General features: G+C 37.1%; 1 protein-coding gene across 1 annotated transcript; it reads right to left on the bottom strand.

Moving 5' to 3' along the window:
* Nucleotides 1-13,746: 13,746 nt before the first annotated feature.
* Nucleotides 13,747-17,025, bottom strand: LOC107805162 (peroxidase 43). The gene is made up of 4 exons (XM_016629154.2): nt 16,427-17,025; nt 16,133-16,315; nt 15,865-16,027; nt 13,747-14,228 (listed from the first exon to the last, which is right to left on the bottom strand). Exons 1-4 carry the CDS (start codon nt 16,622-16,624, stop codon nt 13,810-13,812), a joined length of 963 nt encoding a protein of 320 aa, XP_016484640.1. The 5' UTR covers nt 16,625-17,025; the 3' UTR covers nt 13,747-13,809.
* Nucleotides 17,026-22,578: the final 5,553 nt, after the last annotated feature.

Here is a 22,578-nt window from a genome sequence, read left to right as displayed (position 1 = left end):
GTCTCTATCAATCATGAGCACTCTTATTACTGTAAATCTCTCCCGAGTAATTACGACAATTTACTAGACGCATTCTCTTGGGTTACGCTATCTAGCTTTATTTATTACATCTCACTTTAGATTGCACCCAAGGCTTCTTTATTCCTAATCCCGCCTTTAAAACCTCGGTTATTAATCCCTCATATACTTTGGAAGTGGTGTTGTTCAACAATTACCTAAATATGCACTCTCTCCCGAGTTATGCACACTAAATAGGCACAGCCAATTGAGGATCCTATCAATTAACTACAACAAGCACATAGTTGAACAAATAGAGATTAAACTAGGCAAACTATATTAACATAACAAGAAGTTCATCCTTCAATAGGTTCCATCAAAACCCTATACTAGGAAATTAGCTACTCATGATACGACTACTAAATTAATCATAATAGGTAATTGCAATAATAAAGAGAAGATAGAAGAACTATAATGTTTTGTTACTCTTCACACACTTATTCTTGCATCCAAAGTTGTCTAAAAACAAGCTTAAACATGTCTTGGGCGAGCTTCTGAAGTTTATAAGGGTTTGGAACAAGTTTTCCCCGAATTACACTTTGGTCCCCAATTTTTTGGTACGTGAACAGTTCACCGTGGTCTCGGAAAGATCGCGGCTCGACCGCGGTGAACGTTGAACATTTTTCCTCGAGTACTTAATCTGTCGCGGTTCCATCGCGGTTCCACCGCGGTCGCGGTGGATTTCACCTCAGCCCATTTTTTGCTTCTTTATGCTCGGGTACTTCTTGTTGGGCGCTTTCTTCACTTTATTGACTCCAAAATACTTCATAGTGCTTCCTCGCTTAGATTATTCCCTGCGAAGCAAAAGAACACCATTTAGAGCATTTTGTTATCAATTCGCCTATAAAACAACAATAAAGCATGGTAATATTAAGGTGTAAATATCATCTATGTAGCCTAATATTAATACCCCACACTTAAATCATTTCTAGTCCTCTAGCAATCCACCACACTCTATCAAGGTTCCTTCCCTAAGCTTTTCCCTTAACGACTCACACCTTGAACAATTTATCAAAGTTTCACTTAATAGTGAACAACCTTTGCCTTAACAATCGAATCTCTCGTACCATGCAATATTCACACTTACTCAAACTACTCTATACAAGAGTCAAGACTTACCTTTCCTTTGTGAATCACATGCCCTCACATCACACAAGAGAGTAGTTCCACAATCAATATGATTAAAAACAATTAGGAACTCAGATGGACAAAATTCGCTCACTCTCCAAACGAACATTCACATGCCACAAAGATGCACCATAGGCTTTCCCATAATGTAATACACTACTAATTGAGACTATCCAGTCTAATGTCAATTAGGACTTCATTTGGTTGTAATGTAGGCTAAGGTATAAGTAGGATATATTTGGATATAGTGACTAGCCTCTCTAAGCACTTTTAATACACAACACATTAACATTCCATATCATTCTTATGTCAACCAAACATTCCCCACAATTCATTTATAACAACCCATTCCTTTAGGTGCATTTGCCTCAAGCTACCACTTATCAACTACTACATTTATTTAATTTTTTTTCGTGGCGCTTCTTCTTTTATTCTTCAAAACTACACCTTTCCTCTATTTCATTGGCTCCACTCAAAACCAAACCACCACCCCATACTTTAACTTTTGCATATGTCAAAGCCATTCAAGTGCTCATGGGAGGTAAAAGGGTTCAAACAGAAGGTTATTCAAACAATTGGGTAAGGTTCGCAATTTGGTTGCCAAAGAAACAGGCTTATAGGCTCAACGGGGTTAACTAAGATGTATTCCATTCAGGTGGATTTACGTTATATATATCTGTCTTAACAAAGAAATGTCTACATCACTTCTAAGACTGAATAAAGCTACTATTTCGCTTTGCAAACGCACAGAGCAAGTTCTAGGCATCAAATGCAAAGCATATAATACAGTATAGCTCACACACACATGGCACATGATTCACTCCGGATTGATTTATCAAGACATTCTCTTTTGAGTGTTCAAGTCAGCTACAAATATACAACTTTAAGGCACTTTTAGCCAGAGTCAACCATTGAGACTAGGCGCTACACTCTAGTGTCGATTGTGTTCAGGTGTACTAACGCCAAGGGATTCTCTTTCTATTCAGCTCGTAGCCCATCACTGCTAAATAAAACTAAAATCAAAATAAACAAAAACTACCTACACCCGGTTCAAGCTAAACCTTTGGAAAAGAACCGTGGCCCAAAGAAAAACCAAGGGGGAGTTACTACACTACCTAAAAATAAAAAAAAATTGGTATTTTATCTAGACTAACTTCCCTCAAGAACTTTTTGGGATTTTCTCTAGACTAACTTCCCTCAAGAACTGTCTCAAATATCCGTCATCAGGAAGAGTCCTTACATATCTTTTTTTTTGTTTGACTTATGTCCCTCAAGAGACCTGTCGAAAGGTGTCCGTCGTTGGGCCAAGTCGAAGTTAATTACATGATCCTACCCTACTAATCAATCAAAAATAAAGCAACAAAATTAAAGCAACAACATGCAAGGTTACACAATCTATTTACAACACAGCCATCCCCCACCCCACACTTAAAAATATGGCATGTCCCCATATCAATAAATAAAGAGCAGAGTAAGGAGGGGGACTTCCCTGAAGATCAATCCTGATCAGAGACGGTGCTAGGATCAAGGTGACATGCTCGTCCTAGCGCTCGAAGCCATCCCATAATCTTCTTCTCCGACTTTGCCTGTTGAGTGGTCAGAGTTTCAACTCTGGTGCCCAAGTCTGTGACAGAAGTGCGGAGATCGGCCATATCCTGCTCCAAGGCTGTCATACGGGTACTACGATGAGGCTGTGAAGGGCCCGCCTCATCAACTCTTGTAGGTGGTGGGATCTCAGTTGCCTCAGCATCATCATCATCAGATTCATCATCCGATTCATCAACATTCATCACCGGCTCTATCCCAATTCTCATTTTTCTTGCCAGGAATGAGGATTTCAGTGGAAATTTCCTATCAACTCTAGGGTCTTCAGGGACTCTAGCAAGACGGCATAGCCTGGTGACTAGAGAAGGGAAGTAGAAGCCTTTGAGCAACTCAGGTGATCTAATGAGCATCTCGTCATGTTGGAGCCGGGCCACATCAAAATACCTGTGGGCCATGAAACAGTAGATCGCTGGGACCCGTGGTAGATTGACATTGGTCGTATTGCTGGAGGGCAACATCCGACTGTTGATAATGGTGAGCCAACACTTAGCCTCCCAATTGAGAGACTGGGAGTTAAGTGTTATCTGGTGCTTTATCCATATGTATTCTCTGTCTGGCACACAAATAGTCTAAAGAAGAGTTCCCCACAAGGCATTTGTTCGGCTAAAAGTACGATAATCATCAGAGTCCCCCCTGAACACTAGTAGCCGGTACACCCTGCGGATGGACTTGATGGACACATTTACCCGTGTATTGCGGACAGTAACAACTCCATTCTCATGTTCCGAGCAGTTAGCATAGAACTCCCTTACCATCTAAACATTGGCCTCCTCTGGTTCCTCAAAGAAGATGTCTAGCTGATATCTCCTCAACTCATTGAAGATATTCAGGCATTCCACCTCTAAGGCTTCTCGATCAATATGCACCTCATATAACAATTTCTTAACCGTCTTTGCGTTATACCAGTCCTCTGCCGGTTTGGAGACAAACCTAGTGCTGTCAAACTGTGGCACACTGGCTTGACTCCTAGCTCTCGAGGAGCTTTCCGGTCCACTAACGGAGGACCTGGTGGTGCGTCTCTTCCTAGATGGATTCATTGGACCTGTAAAACAGAGAAACACCTATCAGTGAGTGTGTGAGATGTGTAACGATGGGTGGTTACTCAGACTTCACCACAACCATGTCACATTAGCCCTTATAACTCCATTGGGGCATTCCACAAACACCTTGGGGGCAAAGTAATTTCTTAACACCAATAGCCCATATGGATATATCAAAACTTCTCCCAAAGCAAAGGTTCTACTACACCATTACACCCCACAGCACTTCGTTCAACACCCACAAACATACACTTCTCCACCACATTATACACATAGCCCCTTCACAAGTAAGTATAAAAACGAAATTCAAAAGAAAAAAAGAAGAAAAATAACAAAAATCTACTAAAAATTACTACACACTTACAAACATTAGGGTAGCAGACAACTACAACAAAATACAAAAGAAAAGGTAGGGGTAGGAATTACATACCTTGGTAGAAGAAGGAGTGAGAGGAATGGAGATGGGGGAAGTAGGATGATTGAAGAAGAAGAAGAAGAAGAAGAAGAGAGGAGGGATTTGGGATTTAGGGTTTAGAGAGAGAGAGAGAGAGAGATGGGAAATAAAGAAGGGGGGCGGGTTTTGTGGGAAATAAAGAAGGGGGTGTTTGAAAAGAAAAGAAAATAAAAAATTTAATTCAAACTTACCTGGGCTGCGATTTTTTTTCGCGTCACCGCGGTATTGCCGCGGTCCTACCGCGGCCGCGGTGAGTTAACTAACTCGAGGCAGTGTAATAGGATTTTACCGTGGTCCCACTACGGTCACGGTGGGTTGACGTCCTGAGGCAGAATGCTCGCCTCTCACCGCGGTTCTGCCGCGGTGCTGCCCAGTTTTTTTAAAATTTATTTATAGGAAGTTACATAAGAAAACACTAACAACAACGTTCGTGTGTTGCCTCCCATGCAGCGCCTGATTTAACGTCGCGACACGACGCAAACAAGCGCATTTAAGGCTCGCTCGAACTTTGAGGTTCCGTCAGGTGGATCTCTGACACTTCCTTTGGTTCTTTCATACCTATGTATAGCTTCAATATCTTCCCATTGACTCTAAATGTGTGAGAGTATTTCTCTGAGGCAATCTCTACAGGCCCTGAAGGGAACACTTCAACCACTCGAAATGGACCAGACCATCGTGACTTAAGCTTACCAGGGAACAGCCGTAATCTTGAGTTATAGAGCAATACCATGTCCCTGGGTTTGAAATGTCGCTCAACAATGCTCTGGTCGTGCAACCTCTTCATTCTTTCCTTGTACAACCTTGTTCTCTCAAAAGCAAGATGTCGGAACTCGTCAAGCTCATGCAATTTAGTGATTCTCGTTGTGCCCGTAGCCTCAATGACTAGGTGCAGTTGTTTCAGTGCCCACCAAGCTTTATGTTCAAGTTCTACTGGTAAGTGGTAGGCCTTCTCGAACACCAACTTATATGGTGACATACCAATTGGTGTTTTAAAAGCAGTTCTATAAGCCCAGAGTGCATCATCTAGCTTTTTCGCCCAATCAGTTCTTGTGGCGTTCACAGTCTTGGTTAGCACACTCTTTATCTCTCTGTTGGACACTTCAACCTGTCCACTAGTCTGCGGGTAATAAGGGGTAGCCACCTTGTGGCGTACATCATACTTTGCTAGCAACTTCTTGAAGGCTCGATTACAGAAGTGGGTGCCTCCGTCACTGATAATCGCTCTCGGGGTCCCAAAACGGGTGAATATGTTCTTCTTCAAAAACCCCACCACCACTCTTGCATCATTAGTGGGCAACGCTGTAGCTTCTACCCATTTGGACACGTAATCCACAACAAGTATGTACTTATTGCCAAAGGAGCTGACGAAGGGTCCCATGAAGTCAACCCCCCAGACATCAAACACTTCCACCTCTTGAATCGGGTTCATGGGCATCTCATGGCGACAGGAAATGTTCCCGGTTCGCTGACATTCATTGCAGCCCTTCACCCATTGGTGCGCATCTTTAAACACTATTGGCCAAAAGAAACCAGCCTCTAGCATTTTTGCAGTTGTCCTCACTCCTCCAAAATGCCCTCCATACGCCGACGCATGACATGCCTACAAAACAGAAGATTGTTCTATCTCAAAGACGCACCTCTGAATCATATTATCAACACATATTCGAAATAGGTAAGGTTCATCCCAATAATACATGCGGCAGTCATGATAAAAAATTTTCTTTTGTACAGAGGAAAGGTCATAAGGAACTATACCGCTGGTCAGGTAATTTGCAAAGTCTACATACGATGGCACTTCCTCAAGACTAGTAGCGAGTAGCTACTCATCTAGAAAGGTTTATAGAATATCCTCAACCTCAACTGAGTTTTTAGCTCCCTCAAGTCGTGATAGATGGTCAGCGACTTGGTTTTCTATGCCTTACAGTCACGAATTTCGAGGTCGAATTCTTGCAGTAGCAATACCCAATAAATCAAACGCGGCTTAGACTCCTTTTCAATCAAGTACCTGAGAGTTGCATGATCAGTGTATACAATTACCTTAGAGCCAATCAGGTACGATCTGAATTTGTCGAAAGCAAACACCACCGCCAACATCTCCTTCTCCGTCACAATGTAGTTCAACTGGGCTCCACTCAGCATTCTACTGTCATAGTAGATTGGATGCATTAGCTTGTCTTTCCACTATCCCAGCACTGCCTCCACTGCGTAGTCTCTGGCATCACACATGAGTTCGAAAGGTTGCTCCCAGTCGGGGGCAACAATGATGGGTGTTGTGACTAGCCTCTTTTTCAACTCCTTGAATGCTACCATGTAATCATCAGAAAACAAGAAAGGGTGATCTTTTTCTAACAACTTACAGAGAGGGTTTTTCGATTTGTGAGAAGTCTCTTATGAATCTCCGGTAGAAACCAACATGCCCGAGGAAGCTCCTGATTGCCTTGACTAAAATTGGAGGTAGCAACTTTACTATGACATCAACTTTCGTGCGATCCACCTCAATTCCTTTACTGGACACCCTGTGCCCCAAGACTATGCCTTCTTGTACCATGAAATGACACTTCTCCCAATTAAGAACCAAGTTAGTCTCAATACACCGCTTCAGCACACGAGTCAGATTTATAAGGCACTCATCAAATGAGTTCCCCACCACTGAGAAATCATTAATGAATACCTCCATTATGTCATCTACCATGTCAGTGAATATGGCCATCATGCACCTTTGGAATGTGGCGGGTGCATTGCATAAGCCGAAGGGCATCCTCCGAAAGGCATAAATGCCATATGGTCAAGTGATGGAGGTCTTCTCTCTGTCCTCTGGTGCAATGGAGATCTGATTGTACCCTGAGTACCCATCCAGAAAATAGAAGTGTGACCTCCCTGCCAATCTGTCTAGCATCTGATCAATGAAGGGAAGTGGGAAGTGGTCTTTCCGGGTGGCTAGATTTAACTTTCTGTAGTCCATGCAAATTCTCCAGCCTGTGACGGTTCGTGTTGAGATCAGTTCATTGTTATCATTTTTTATCACCGTCATGCCACCCTTCTTAGGCACACATTGCACCGGGCTAACCCAGCTGCTGTTAGAGATTGGGAAAATGATTCCTGCATCTAACCACTTTATCACTTCTTTCTTCACCATTTCCTTCATGTTGGGGTTCAGCCTTCTTTGGTGTTCCCTGGAAGGTTTGTGTCCCTCTTACAGCATAATCTTATGCATACAGCAGGCAGGGCTGATCCCCTTAATGTCTATCATGGTCCACCCAATGGCAGTCTTACACTCCTTGAGTACCTACAAGAGTTGTTTTGCCTACACATCTAACAAACTAGATGAGATAATAAAAGGTAATGTGGAGTCAGGTCTAAGGAACTCATACTTGAGATGGGCGGGCAGTGGCTTCAATTCCAGCTTTGGCGGTTCTTCAATGGATGGCTTGGCTGGAGGAGTTTCTCTATTTTCCAAGTACAAGGGCTCAAATTCAAGAGTTCTATCCCAGAACCCTCTGCCCTCTAACGCCAATACCCATTCTTCCAGTTCTTATCCATTCACCTCATTTAAATTCATCAGATATGCAGCAAGAAGGTCCTCAATAGTCAGCATCTCATCATCAGTTTCCACAATTACATCCACGACATCAATAAGAGAGCAATTGGCGAATTCACTTGGTCGCCTCATAGATTTTTGCACATTGAATGTTATCTCTTCATCGTTCAATCTCATTTTGAGATCCCTAGTCTCACAATCAATGAGAGCTCTCCTAGTGGCCAAGAACGGCCTTCCCAAAATTATGGAAATTTCTCCATCCACCTTGTAGTCTAAGATCACAAAATCTGTAGGGAACACAAATTTCCCTACCTAAATCAATACATCATCCAGGATACCTGAGGGTCTTTTTACAGTCCTGTCAGCCAGCTGCAACAATATAGAGGTGGGTCTAGCTCTTCCAATCCCCAACCTCTTATAAATCACTAGAGGCATAAGATTTATGCTAGCCCCTAAATCACAAAGTGTTTTGGTGAAAGCGAAATTATCAATAGTGCAGGAAATTGTAAAGCTCCCTAGGTCAGATAGCTTTTCAGCAATTGGTCTAGTCACCACTGCACTGCAGGTTTGAGTAAGAGTCACCGTGGCCAAGTCTTGGAAATCGAATTTTCGTGACATTAAGTCCTTCATCATTTTTGCATAACTAGTCATTTCTTTCAAAACATCTATCAATGGAATATTTACCTGGATTTGTTTCAGCATCTCCAAGAATTTCTTGTATTGCTCCTCTTTTTGGTACTTGGCCAGACTCTGAGGGAATGGTGTGGAGGTATCTTCTTCCCAATGATTTGGGATTGCTCTTTATCAGCTGCCACCTCAACTACTTGTTCCTGGGCTGTCTCAGCTTCTTTTTCAGCCTCAATCTGAATGTTATGTTCTTCCTGGGCAGACTGGACTGTCACCTCTGTCAGTTTCATTGACTTATCTAGCTCAATGGGCACTGGTATGAGTGTCTCAGTCTGTCTGCTTTCTTGAGCCCTCTCTTTCTCCACGTCCAAATCTCTGCCATTACGTAGACTCACTACCATCAGCTGATTTGGCCCTTGATCTTTTGGATTTATTTGGGTGTCTGCAGGTAATGTCACATGAGGACGATTGTTTAGAGACATCGAAATCTGGCCCATCTGTACTTCAATATTCTTAATAGCTGAACATGTGCATCTACTCTTTCACTGATTTTTGCATTAGACCCAATAACCTGCTGCATCATTGCCTCAAGTCTAGCAAACCCATCTTTTTGTCGTCCACCATGCTGCTGCTGAGGATGATGATACCCCTGCTGCTAATTTTGATTGTTATATCCTTGTGGCCTTGGGTAAGGTACCATATTGTTAGGAGGTCTCATACCTCCCATGTTCCCATTGTTGAATTGTGGCTGAACTTGCATGTACGACTGATTTTGCTGGCCCCAATTCTGACCACCCTGTCTCTGGCCTCCATAATTTGACACATAATTCATGTTTTCAGGGTAGTGATGATGATCATGTTCTGCATTCCATTGGTTACCAATTAGCTGACTAATGCAAGATATGCACAAGCCCCCATTGGTAGTATCTACGATGTGTACCTGCTGTTTCTGCCCTAACTCTTTCACCTTTTTGGTGAGTATAATCATCTGTGTCAATAAGGTAGCCATATTTTCAGCCATAGAGTTGGATGGATCTAAGGGCACTAAGTGAACCGCTGGATTGATAGGTGCATTCCTGGTTGTCCATCCCGAATTCTGTGCCATCTTGTCAAGTAGACTCTGGATTTCTCTCCATGTTTTGCTCAAAAATGCTTCACCAGCTGAAGCATCAACATTAGCCTTCACGCTATCTGACAATCCCATGTAAAACCGCTGCCCCAACATCAGATCCGGAATACCATGGTGCAGACAAATAACCAGCATCCCTTTGAATTGTTCCCATATTTCATGCAGTGTCTCCATTAGTCTCTGTTTGAAACTCAAAATTTCATCAATTTGTTGAGCAGTCTTATTGGGTGGGTGGAACTTGTTCACGAATTGCTTGACTAACTCCTCCCAAGTTGTTATAGAATTAATGGGGAGTGAGTTTAGCCAGGTCCGGGCAGCTCCTGTCACTAAGAACGGAAATAATAACAACTTGATTGCTTCCGGAGTTACGTTGGGCTGCCTTTGGATTTTATAGATTGACAGGAAATTCTTCAAGTGCTGTTGAGGATCTTCGACTTGTGACCCCGAAAATAGTCCCTTGTTTTGTAACAAGTGCAACATGTTATTCGTGATTTGGAATGATTCAGCCTGTATCTGCGGGACTAAAATCGTTGTGGCCAGATTTTCAGCTGTGGGTTGTGCCCAGTCATAGAGAGTAGCCTCTGGCACAAGAGGTGCCACTGGCGTTATTGGTACAGCTGGGTCTTCTTCGTGATCTCCCATATCTGGTTTGAATTGTTCAGTTGTTTGTTGTTGGTTGTTTTTCCGGTTTGCCCGATTCAAGGCCTTGAAAACTCTCTCGGGATCTGATAATGCTTCAAATACTTCACCAGTTCTCGATGCGTTTCTAGGCATGCACATGTACAACCAAGTCAACCAACATTAAAATTTCAATGTATAGGTTGGGTGTAGAGAAACTGACTACACTAAGAATTTTTGTATTACTTTCAATTGTAATTGATAACACCGTTAATTCCCCAACAATGGCGCCAAAATTTGGTTGCGCCCAACTATGCCTTATAAAAAGGACACGCGGACGTTGCAAATATAATCTGAGTGTTTAGCCAAGAGTCGAACCCACAAGGAATGAACCTATCAATTACTCTCGTTAGACTTACTAAATTCCACGGAATCAACTTCCCAAACATTGTAAATAACAATTGAGGGTATTTCTACTAACTACGAATGAAAGTAAATAAGCAACTGAAAACTAACTATGATTAAGTGTAAATAATTAAGAGAAGGTTCTAAGGTTATGATTTCCCTTATCGATGGAATCCTTTCTGGTTATGTTTCACATAGATTCACCAAATAGTCCCTGTCAATCATGAGCACTCTTATTATCGTAAATCTCTTCCGAGTAATTACGACAATTTACTAGACGCACTCTCCTGAGTTACGCTAGCTAGCTTTATTTATTACAGCTCACTTTAGATTCCACCCAAGGCTTCGTTATCCCTAATCCCGCCTTTAAACCCTCGGTTATTTATCTCTCATATACTTTGGGAGTGGTGTTGTTCAACAATTATCTAAATATGCACTCTCTCCCGAGTTATGCACACTAAATAGGCACAACTAATTGAGGATCCTATCAATTAACTATAACAAGCACATAGTTGAACAAATAGAGATTAAACTGGGCAAACTATATAAATATAACAAGAAGTTCATTATTCAATAGGTTTCATCAAAACCCTAGACTAGGAAATTAGCTACTCATGACAAGACAAGATAAAACTACTAAATTATTCATAATAGGTAATTGCAATAATAAAGAGAAGATAGAAGAACTCTAATGTTTTGTTACTCTTCACACACTTGTTCTTGGCTCCAAAGTAGTCTAAAAAACAAGCTTAAACATGTCTTGGGCGAGCTTCTGAAGTTTATAAGGGTTTGGAACAAGTTTTCCCCGATTACACTTTGGTCCCCAATTTTTTTGTACGTGAACAGTTCACCGCGGTCGCGGCAAGACCGCGGTGAACGCTGAACATTTTGCCTCGAGTACTTGATCTGTCGCGGTTCCATCGCGGTCGCGATGGATTTCACCTCAGTCCATTTTTTGCTTCTTTATGCTTGGGTACTTCTTGGTTGGGCGTTTTCTTCACATTATTGACTCCAAAATACTCCGTAGTGCTTTCTCGCTTAGATTATTCCCTACAAAGCAAAAGAACACCATTTAGAGCATTTTGTTAACAATTCGCCTATAAAAAAAATAATAAAGCATGGTAATATTAAGGTGTAAATATCATCTATATAGACTAATAACAGCGTTGTACTCTTTTTCCCTTACAAGATTTTGTCCCAATGAGTTTTCCTTGCAAGGTTTTTAACGAGGCAATCAAAAGGCGTATTGTTAGATATGTGTACTCTTTTTTCTTATCTAGAATTTTTTTCCCATTGGGTTTTATTTTAGTTAAGGTTTTAACGAGACACATTATCTGTTGAATAGACATTCAAGGGAGAGTGTTATAAATAGAATTCTATTTAAGGTAGTTGTCTATATTCTAGAGAGATTCTAGGGTTTGTTACTTGGTGGTTAAGTCACTTTTTCCTTATAATTAGAGAGGTTCTATTCTATTGTTATTGACTCCAAATTAATAAGAATTCTCTCTCCCTGCTTTTCTATTCAATACTCTTTTTCTTCTTTTATTATTTTATAACAAATCCCCTAATTTAAGATACTAATAATAGATTGTATATGGAGAGAGAAGTCAGAGAATAGAGAAAGAGGAGAGTAGAGAAAAAAGGAAAAAAGGTATAATTAAATTTCCTAATTTAATGCACTAATAATGGACTGTATAGTTTATAAGTAATCCTTTTTTAGGGTGGGTAATACAAAATTAGGATAATTTTGGTAAATAAATTTCAAATATTGTATAAGAAGAAAAACAATTACTACAATTATTGTGCATAATCCAAAACAAGTTGGGATCGATCGTGGATATCTTATAACCTTTTAATTAAAAAGAAGAGATTGGTAAAGAAAAACTTTACATGCTGGCGATTCCAGAGAGACGAGGGCAGAAAGTGCAGAAATAAGCTTCTTGTGATATTCTTTTTCGTTAAAACCAAGTGCTGTATTGTGGGTAACACATTAGCAGACGACTGCAGTAATACAAACAAAGGCAGAGGGCGGTCACGTGAGCTACTTACATTGATAGAAAGTTTGTTGACTTCTGACTGGCTGAAACTGAAATTCCCAAGAATAATCGACTTCTCAAACAATTCCTAGTACCAATATAATTTAATATATATTCTATTGAGATATTTGAACTAAGAGTATATTAACATACAAAACCAGCAATAAACTTCCTTAATTAACACAAAAAAAGAGAATTCTACTGAAACAGAACCAGTGACTTCGAGCCAAGAACATTTTCTCTCCTACAAAATAATATGGTACTGGACAAACAAATCAACATCGAATCATATTTTTCAAGTCGCATTTCAAATTATCGAGATCGATGCTTATGCTATGAAACGCCCTTCTGTATATATAACAATCACTTCAAGCATTACTGCAAAGTACTAACTCCTATAATAAAAAAAAAAGTAATTTCCATTATATTTGTTGTATGGCTCAAGATTAATGCTGAATGAATTTACTTGAGAGTTGATGAACTACTTACTACATAGTAATTGTCTTAAAGAACTTGGATGTTGATACCAGTATTTCAAAAGGCGCGGGCACGAGAGCGAGGCAAATTGTTTTACCTGCTACTGGGTGATCGCATAAGCCCGAAGTGTTTGGCGTAAGCTACATCAATCTTTAATTTTTAATATATTATAAATAATATAATGAAAATAAATATTAAATAAAGTAAAACTACATAGAAATTGTGGATAATTAAGAAAATATAATATAGGTAGAAAGCATATAGAACTACTTCATCTTAAAACGCTAATTTGATCAGCAATTAACCTAAAAACTAATCAAAATTACCTCAAAAAAAAAAAAATTAAGTTTTGAAAAAATATTAAATAAAATTTATAAAATAACTTGAAAAACAAAAAGCAAAGAAAGGACCTACAATCAGAAGCGTTGAACCAAGATAAATCACGAAGGAAGATGTGTTGTTGCCCTGGTGCTTACTCCTCGCGATACTTTCACCTCCTGGATTGCCCTGATGCATTTTTACTAGGCTTGCCTCAGGATTGGATTCGCCCCGAAAACGCCTTTTAGAACAATGGTTCATACTATTAGAAATTTAGTATTGTACAACTTTTTTCGCTACACAAGTACATAATCTAGAGGCACAACTATATATATCTGCTATTTTGTTTGCTGTATAAGTAATTACAAGTGTGTCGACTAAAAAGATGCACAAACACGTCTAATAGTTCCTTGAGAGCCAGTAAGTACACCAATTCTGCCCATTTTTACCATTGCATTGGCAAAATCAGCCTCAAAAGACGTCCCCAAAAATGGGCTAAGAATCCCAAAGTAAGAATCCACAACTCTCTTTGTCGTCTCATCTCTATATAAATTTGCATCAGATTGTAACACAGCAAAGCCAGACCTAATATTCTGCAAAATTTGACTGTCGAATGCTTCGCCGCTGCCCCGATCCATCGCTAACCTGACGTTAACGTTTCCGTTTTCCGGGCAAGTAGCCTTCAACTCGGGAAGAAAATTAGGATTTATCGATGGATCGGAGCCTCCATTGGGGGAGAAATTGTAGAGCCTTTTGGTCATGAAGAAACATGCAGTGGTACCAATTGTATGTGCAGCTGCAGATATATACATTATCAAGTTAAGCGATACAATATCAAGTATCATACTTTTTCATTTTTAAGCAACATTATTGTCTGGTAAAAACCTATATATGTGAACTCTTAATTAGAAAACCTTCGACTATAATTATAAAAATTGGAGCCCTACTGTGTTAAGAAATATATTTGTGTAACTTTGAAAAGAAATTATGCGAAGATGAGATCTCTATTTTTGGTTAATAAATAATCAAAATAATGTACATTAATTATCTAAGCATCCTAAACAGGGCTATATGTGCAACGTCAAGTGTCTGATCTTTTCAACTATTAATTCTTGACATAAACTTTTTGGGGGCCATGGTCCATCAATTAAGTAATCACGTGACATTTAATTAGATGGTACATCGTCATCTTTTACACTAATGTAGTAGAACATTGGTAAAAACTTATCCGCACCGGGTGTTTACACCAAACCAATAGATATATAACATGTGTCTTGCATATGGAGTTCAATCATTTAATCATGGTAAATTAATGTAGAACATAAACAAAGAAAATTTCAGGTCTTGTCCTTGTTTTATTAATTAATCTCGATACTCTTTTTGGCTATAATACCAGTCGATACTTTCAAATTCAATTTTGTTAGAGATGAATTATTTAAGTCTGTTTTACTAGGGAGAGACGCAAAGTTACTTACCACAAGCAAAACAAGTCATTTAATTTGAAAACGTTTCTGTTGGCCATAATTAAGCAAATTAAGAACAAGTTGCTATAGCAATATGGAAGTGATTTTTATCGAATTCATTAGCTAAGGGACAAAACATGGATGACTCCCGTCTTCATGTATTTAATGTTATAACTGAAACGTATGAAAGCATATTAGCTGCAACAGGATGAAGAATCTTAGAAAGCCAAAATAAATAGATAATTCCATACGTTCCATTTTACTTATAACGTAGTATTTAATAAACATGTGCTTGTCGTTTAGGGGGAAAAAATTCCATTTACTCTAATTAATGTGTAGTAAGCAAGAAGTAATAATAAATTGAGATTAAAAAAAATAAGGATAATTTAGTCAGATTATTCTTTTAATTAAAATTTTCTTTAAGGGTGTGCAATAGGCAAAAGTAACAAATAAAAGGGAAGGAAGGAAGGAAATAAATAAAGAACCAAAGATTGAGCCTTAACTAATTATCCTTCAGTTTCTACCTCCTTAAAAAATAGGCTAGTTCTTTGTATTGACGGTGAAATATATAATTACACAGTTACATTACCTATAAGATAATTATAGTTAGGTAGATTCCCAAAAAAATCAAATGGTATCCACAAAATATGCATGTATAGTGAATGGGTAGAAAAGAAAGGAGATATGAATCAATGAATGAAAGTGAGTACTCCTCCGTTTTAATTTACGTGAACCTATTTGATTGGACACGAAATTTTAATAAAAATAAAATTTTTAAAATTTGTAATCTTAAATAAGTCAAAAAGGATCTAGAGTATTTGTGTGGTTATAAAAACGTCTCATTATTAAGGGTAGAATTGAAAGTTTAAGCTAAATTGTTTCCAAATTTAAAAAGGAATCATTCTTTTTGAAACCGATCAAAAAGGAAATAGGTTCAACCCGAGAGAGGATATTATAATACGTACGTACCACTGAGGAGCACAAGGTCTTTCTCAGAGAGGCCTTTCTCTAAAAACTTAGCTTTGAGTTGCTGAATGGAATCTTCAACATCTGGCATGTTTTCCGCCAAAGATAAGTTTGAAACCATCCCATCTCTTCTTCCTGTTTCCACATCATATGAAGGCCCATTTGCCTGTCCATGCATGCAATTATTCATCATTATAATACACCTTAATTCAATAATTAATATAATGCACTTTTTTAAAAGAAAAAGAGAAAGAAGATGAATTAATAATACCAAGAGTATAGCATCCCTAGCAGCCAAAGCAACAATGTCAGCACAAGAAACAAGTCCAGGACAAACAGCTTCAACCTCTGCTTTTGCTTTCTCTATTACTTCAAATCCTCCAACACCTTGATGCCCAAATGCATGCCTTTCTGCTTTTTCTCCATTTTCTATTAGAATTGATCCATCACATCCCTGCTGGTCCATCAACAAGAATAATAATTATATTATCACTAATTAAGAAATATTAAAAAATAAGGATGTGGTGATGATCAAAGAGAGTTTAATTAATTCTTTGAATTGGACCTGAACAAAGCAGTCATGGAAATGAAGTCTAAGCAAAACAGGAGCTATATTTTGGTTGGAGGCTGCAGCTTCACGCACAGTACCACTAACAATAGATTCAACATTAGGGCATGTTTGGCCATAGAAACCAACTTGGAGTTGGCCTCGTGAAATTCCTATTAGATGAGTGAAAAGTAATATGACAAAAATCAGTTTCATTATATTGGTGACCTAGCTAGATGGAGTCTGTTTGAGTAAATTCTTGGAAAGATAACACAAGATTCAGTACAACTATTGAAGGTCAAAAAGACAGAGAAGCTAAGTGCATGTGTTTCTCTGCTTAATTCCCTTCTGTCTCAAGGTGTGATTTAAAAGGTAGAATAAGAAAGAGAAGAGGGAAGAGGTAGAGTTTATATAGATGCAAGTTTGTTCATATCATTGTGCACATGAGACTTTGTTTTTGTTTTTCTATTTTTGGAGGGGTGGAGCGACCTGGTTTGAATTCAAATGAGGAATATAATCGGTGATGATTCATATAGTCAGATTCAAACTTTTTTGGAATTCTGATGTATGTGGTAATTGTTGTTGTCGTCATTGTTTTATTTTTTGAGAGGCGAATCAGAGACATATACTTCTATATGACGGGTTATCTGCCAAAACATTCACTAAATATATGTATTCCTCCTGTTTCAATTTATATGATACTTTTTTGTTTTTCGAAATTCAAACTTCTCAAATTTTGATCGTGTATTTAGATATAAAATTTTTAAATTTAAATTTTATATTTGTAACAACTACGTAAAAAGTATTACTCCCTCTGTTTCAATTTATGTGAACTTATTTGACTGGACACGGAGTTTAAGAAAAAAGAGAAGACTTTTGAACTTGTAATGTAAAATGAGGCACATATATTTTGTGTGGCTATAAATCATTGCATAAAGGTAAATTGTTTCCAAATAAGAAAAAGAGTCATTCTTTTTGACACGGATCAAAAAGAAAATAGGTTCACATAAATTGAAATAGAGGGAGTATAAGTTACAATAAGTAGTACTAATTATTATGAATAAACTGCGGTTAAAGAACAAATCGTTTGACTCTCGAAATTCGAATAACTTCACATAAATTAGGATGGAGAAGTATGTATATAACATTTTTTAAATTTATGTGTGAACTTTGGGAAATTGATCATTCATACCCCAATTAGATGTTTGATTAAAAAATGACCTTGTTAATATCAAACATATTATATATGCCCTCCATCTCAGAAAAAATTAAAAGCTCCAGCTACCATATTTTATTTATGTTGACCAATCCAAATTTGCCACATAAGTAAAACATGTGAAAAGCAGAAGGAGAGAAAAAGTTCAAACTCACAAAAAAGAGAAGGGGCCAGACTGGAGGGGAGGACTGATTTAAGGTTGACAGCAAAGGAATAGATGGCAATATAATGCTTCAACAACAAAGTTGCATGTTGCATGTTTATATGTGGTTTCTGTTATCCTTTGATTTGATGATTTTGTAGTTTCATTTGTCAGTAAAGGGATTCACATGTTTATCCATTTGTTGTTTTGGTTTTTGGACCTTTTCGATAAGAGTGGAGAGTATCGGTTGGTAGTTTGAGTCACGTCAAAAGTAAGGCGGAGAGTTTTTGAATGGAAGAATATCGAATGTCTATTGAAAACAGTTTTTCTATTTCAGGATAGGGATAAGGTCTGCGTATATTTTACTCTTTTCAGACCCCACTATTGAGATTATACTGGGTTGTTGTTGGGTTTTGGACCTTTTTGGTATCATTTGCTGTTTATGTTTATCAATTCTCTGTCAGTACTACTGCAGTTATTAAATGTTTATTACTCCGCTTTTCTTCTGACAGTCGTGCATTTGATTTGATCAACTTTATAAAGTTACGTGCCCTATTAAATGATGTGTGCATGTAACCTTTTTTGATAATTTCAGCTACAGTCAACTAATTAAGATATGAATATCACAATCTTTACTCTGGTTATTATCTATTTTAGGATTTACTGGTTGAATCATATCACTTTATTTTTTTCATTTTTTAAATTAATTTTATTAAGAAGAACCATGTTAAGATGAAAATTTTAACTGTTGAAGTGAATGTGACCTTTTTCTATGTAGCCAAACCCATCTGGCACTAAGTATACATCATGCATTTGTTTCAACAAAAGAAAAAGATATTTTAGCAAAATTTATTTCTTAGAACTTGATTCTAATTATGGCGGTATTGATATTAATGGTTATAAATATTGATGGAAAGGTTTAACAGCCGACTTGACCCTATCCAACTCATAGAGATATAGACATCTTATATATCTATACAGCTTAATGTAATTAGATCTCTTCAGTTTTCCTTGTTTTCTCATTTGCGAAATATATACTATATTTATAAGAAATAAACTTCTCAATATAACAAACAATGGCGGATCCAAAATTTTATGCAAGCGGGTTCAGTTAAAAATAACCGTAACTAATCTAAGCGGTAACAGGAAGCCATTCTTTTAATCCTTTTTGTTCATAATGTAATCTTAAAATGAAATCATCTTAAGTTGTAACAGATTTTTGCTTATTTTAATTTAACAAATTTAAATTTAGCTAATTTATATTTTTGCTATACTTTAACAAAAAATAATATTGACCAACCTATAAAGTTATTAACTCCAAGAAATTTGAGATTATAAATTGTTTTTTAGTTTTATAAGTAACAAATTGTTATTTATAAAAGAAGGCAATAAGAAAATAATTACAAACTAAATTAAATTAATACCATAATTAAAGAAAGAGAGCTTATACACTAAATAATAAAATTTAATTATAAAACAACTAAAAAAATTCAACATAAATTAAAAAATAAAAATTAATTTCAACAAATATACTTGCAAGGCTTAGAAAATTTTATGAAGAAGAGAGCTAAAATTACCTTTTAAAGTAAAATAAACTTCAGTATAAGTTGTATTGAGTATAAGTAAAGACAACAAACTTTAAAGTGAAATAGAGAGAACGAAAAAATATAAGACATTGGAGTAATAAATCAACAAGCCAAGGCATGCAAGCGGGTTCAGTTGAAAACAACCGATAAGAAACCAATTGGCCAGCAAATACATTCTCTAATTCTAAATTACACAAACAAGGTTCAAGGATCCAACTTTATTATCTACAAGGTGTTAGGTTTAATAAGAAAAATTAAATAGTGTTCTTTCAACTATATGTGTAAGACATGAAAGAGGACTAAAACAAGAAAGAGAATTATTTTTCTATAAAATTGATATTTTTAGACAATAACTATGAACTTAGCTCGGAGCATCCCTAAAATCGGATGACACAAGGCGGGCTAGAGGGACCTCGTGACGGACCGGGTCAAATTGAGGAGCTTACTGTGGAGATAGGTTTTCGGTTCGTGAACCGAATGTCTCACCTGGCGACTCTAGACTTGAGTCCCGGAACCACAGCCATTCAACGGGATTCGAAATGCCAAGGCTCGAAGATCTCTGGGACATGGAACAGTACTTTAAGGCTGTTCGTGCCCCTTTTGACGACCAAGGCACAATGGCAACAAGTGTAATATACGCTACCATCGAATCATTTCAGAGGAAATTGACAAGGGAAAAGTTTTTCAGAGGAAACCTATGTGGAAAACTGCATTAAAAAAATGGAAAACCTATTCCGATTCCTGATCGGACACATATACAGTAGCAGGATGAATTGTTAAAAATTAACCCATCACCAGATCACCTGCTTCTTTCTTTGAAAAGGTAAAAATAAATGGTGGTCAACTCTAAACATTACAGTGTAGAAGGCATTGCTCCAGAGATAGAGTCGAAGTTATCCTCTCTGGATACCATATAATAGAAATTCCTAATTTCTCATTTCTCTCAAAAACTTCAAAAATATTGGCTGAAGTGTTACTAAACATTTCGGGTCATTCTTACAAAGAAGAGTACATAACTTATTCATTTATTTTAAAGGAAAAGAAGGTGAAAATTTGTTATTCCACCCTTCACTACTTGAGTAAATTAAATGGTGTAGCTACATCACACCAAATCCTCCTCTTCTTCTTCTGTAGGATTGCGTATAGGTGTTCGTAACACGCAGCGGAAGACAATAACAATCTTAGGCAAATCTTTTCGTGTTTAAAATTTATTTACATGTCAAAGATCGGATCTAAGACGTACCTGGTGAAGAGAGTCTCGTTTCTTATTTCTTCGATAGTGCAAAGACTCTATGCGTATTCAGACTGAGACCGATCATTGCTATCAACTCTTTGATCAACGAAACCCGCAAACAAATTGAACGGAAAACTTGTGATGAAATTTTTCTCAAAAATATCAACTCAAATTAGAAGAACAAGAAACACTTTTCTTGTAATTGTATTTTCTCTCTTGGCTTTGTATTGCACTCTCACTTTCACAAAGTATTTTTCTTCTCAAGAATTAATAATCGAAGTCGTACGACAAGAACTGTTCTTGTATGTTTTTATCTTAATTTTGTGGCTTCTTAAAAGTACTATTTTTCACCGTGGCCTCTTAACCCTTGATGATGTATTTATATATCACTTAAGCCAACAATATCTTTCATTAGGTTAAGGAAATATATAAACGTGATTTACTTCTTTTACAAGTTCATTCCAAAATTGAACTTTGTAAAACTTTTTCTATTAGAAAACTAAATCACATTCCATACAGGAATAGAAGCCACGTCCTTTATGGACCTTTTAATTCAATCCAAATTGAATAGTACAAATCACATTCTTAATAAGATGTACGTGATTGAAATAAGTCGACAAGTCCTTTTGGACTTTTACGTTAATCCAATTACAAAATTAAATTGATATTATATACAACTTTTATATAATTAATATCAATTAATATTATATATATCTCATAATATTACAACCAAGAGATATAATTTAATTTTCTATTCCAAATAGAAAACTTCAATTTGTTCACAATATTAACTATATCCTTTGTGCTAGCAATGAATATAATAATATTTCACTTAGACTAATAACTAAATTTATTTGACTAATTAAATTCCTTAATTTAATTATCAAATAATAAGTTAATTAATCCTTTAGCAAAGATCAGAACACTCGTTAGTGTGCGGCCTCATAGGTTCAATACTAAGCCGATAGTAAATTGACCACATCAATATACTAATCAAGGGTGGCGTCTAGCAACACTCCTTAACGACCGGATAATATGAAGTATACAATTTACTCTCAAGAACCAGTAGAAGAATAATGTAGTAATTCCTCCTGTCCTTATAGCTCTGGATCACCCTAGGATATGGTTCAACTGTCAAATCCTAATAGGCGACCAACTATGTGTTCATGTCAGATATAATCGACCATTGAATGACCTAAGAAACTCATTTCTTCTTTCATTCAATTGCCCTGGCCAAGGTCTTAGTTTGGTCATTTATAATTCATGACAACATGGAGCTTAAACTCATTATCAAGAGTTGACAGATTCCATCTTGAACAATCACTAATTCTACAAGTATTTAATCATACCCAATATCCTTTCAACTATCGCCCTAGGGCCATAGGTGTCTAGTATCAAAGCACAATAAATAACTTGTCAATTACTATGACGATCTCAGGTCAAAGGAAACTCTTACATCACATTCTTCAAGAGAATATCCTATTGACAGTTTATGGTAATTCTAACCATTAGGAATTATCCAATGAGTCGGTTCAATGATCATATCTCTATATGCATCATCTATCTATGTGATTTAGTTAATGAGATCAACTAATCTTTATCCAATAAAGACGATCACATAAATATTGATCTAACCGGGTTACTAATGTCCAAATTAATAATCCTACGATCAAGAACAAATTTAGATTAAATTGTAAGAGACTTTGCTCTCATTATCATGATCTCTATCACGATGACAAATCTCAAAATTTAATCAAGGACCTTATCAAATTAATCAAATAATTAATAATAACTATGATATATAAAAGAATATCAAATGCCATATATTTTTATATCAAATAACATTCACAAAAATATGTTCAAATCATCAAATATGAGATTGGATCTAGGGCATATCTACTATATCCCTAACAATCTCCCACTTGCACTAGAGCCAATCGCTCTTATACTTCATTCTCAATTTTCACTTGTGCTTGTCAAACTCCTTTGTAC

The sequence above is a fragment of the Nicotiana tabacum genome, chromosome 10 (assembly GCF_000715075.1).
Source record: "Nicotiana tabacum cultivar K326 chromosome 10, ASM71507v2, whole genome shotgun sequence".
NCBI classification, from domain to species: Eukaryota; Viridiplantae; Streptophyta; class Magnoliopsida; order Solanales; family Solanaceae; genus Nicotiana; species Nicotiana tabacum.
Note: the sequence above shows the minus strand (reverse complement) of the source record. Positions and strands in the feature narration are given on the sequence as shown.

Excerpts from the sequence above, each read along its gene's own strand:
- LOC107805162 (XM_016629154.2), bottom strand. The coding sequence starts at position 16,624 with ATGAAACTGATTTTTGTCATATTACTTTTCACTCATCTAATAGGAATT. Across the intron at positions 16,028-16,132 it reads CTAGGGATGCTATACTCTTG|GCAAATGGGCCTTCATATGA; the intron begins GTATTATTAATT and ends ATGCATGGACAG. Across the intron at positions 14,229-15,864 it reads AGACCTTGTGCTCCTCAGTG|CTGCACATACAATTGGTACC; the intron begins GTACGTACGTAT and ends ATATATCTGCAG.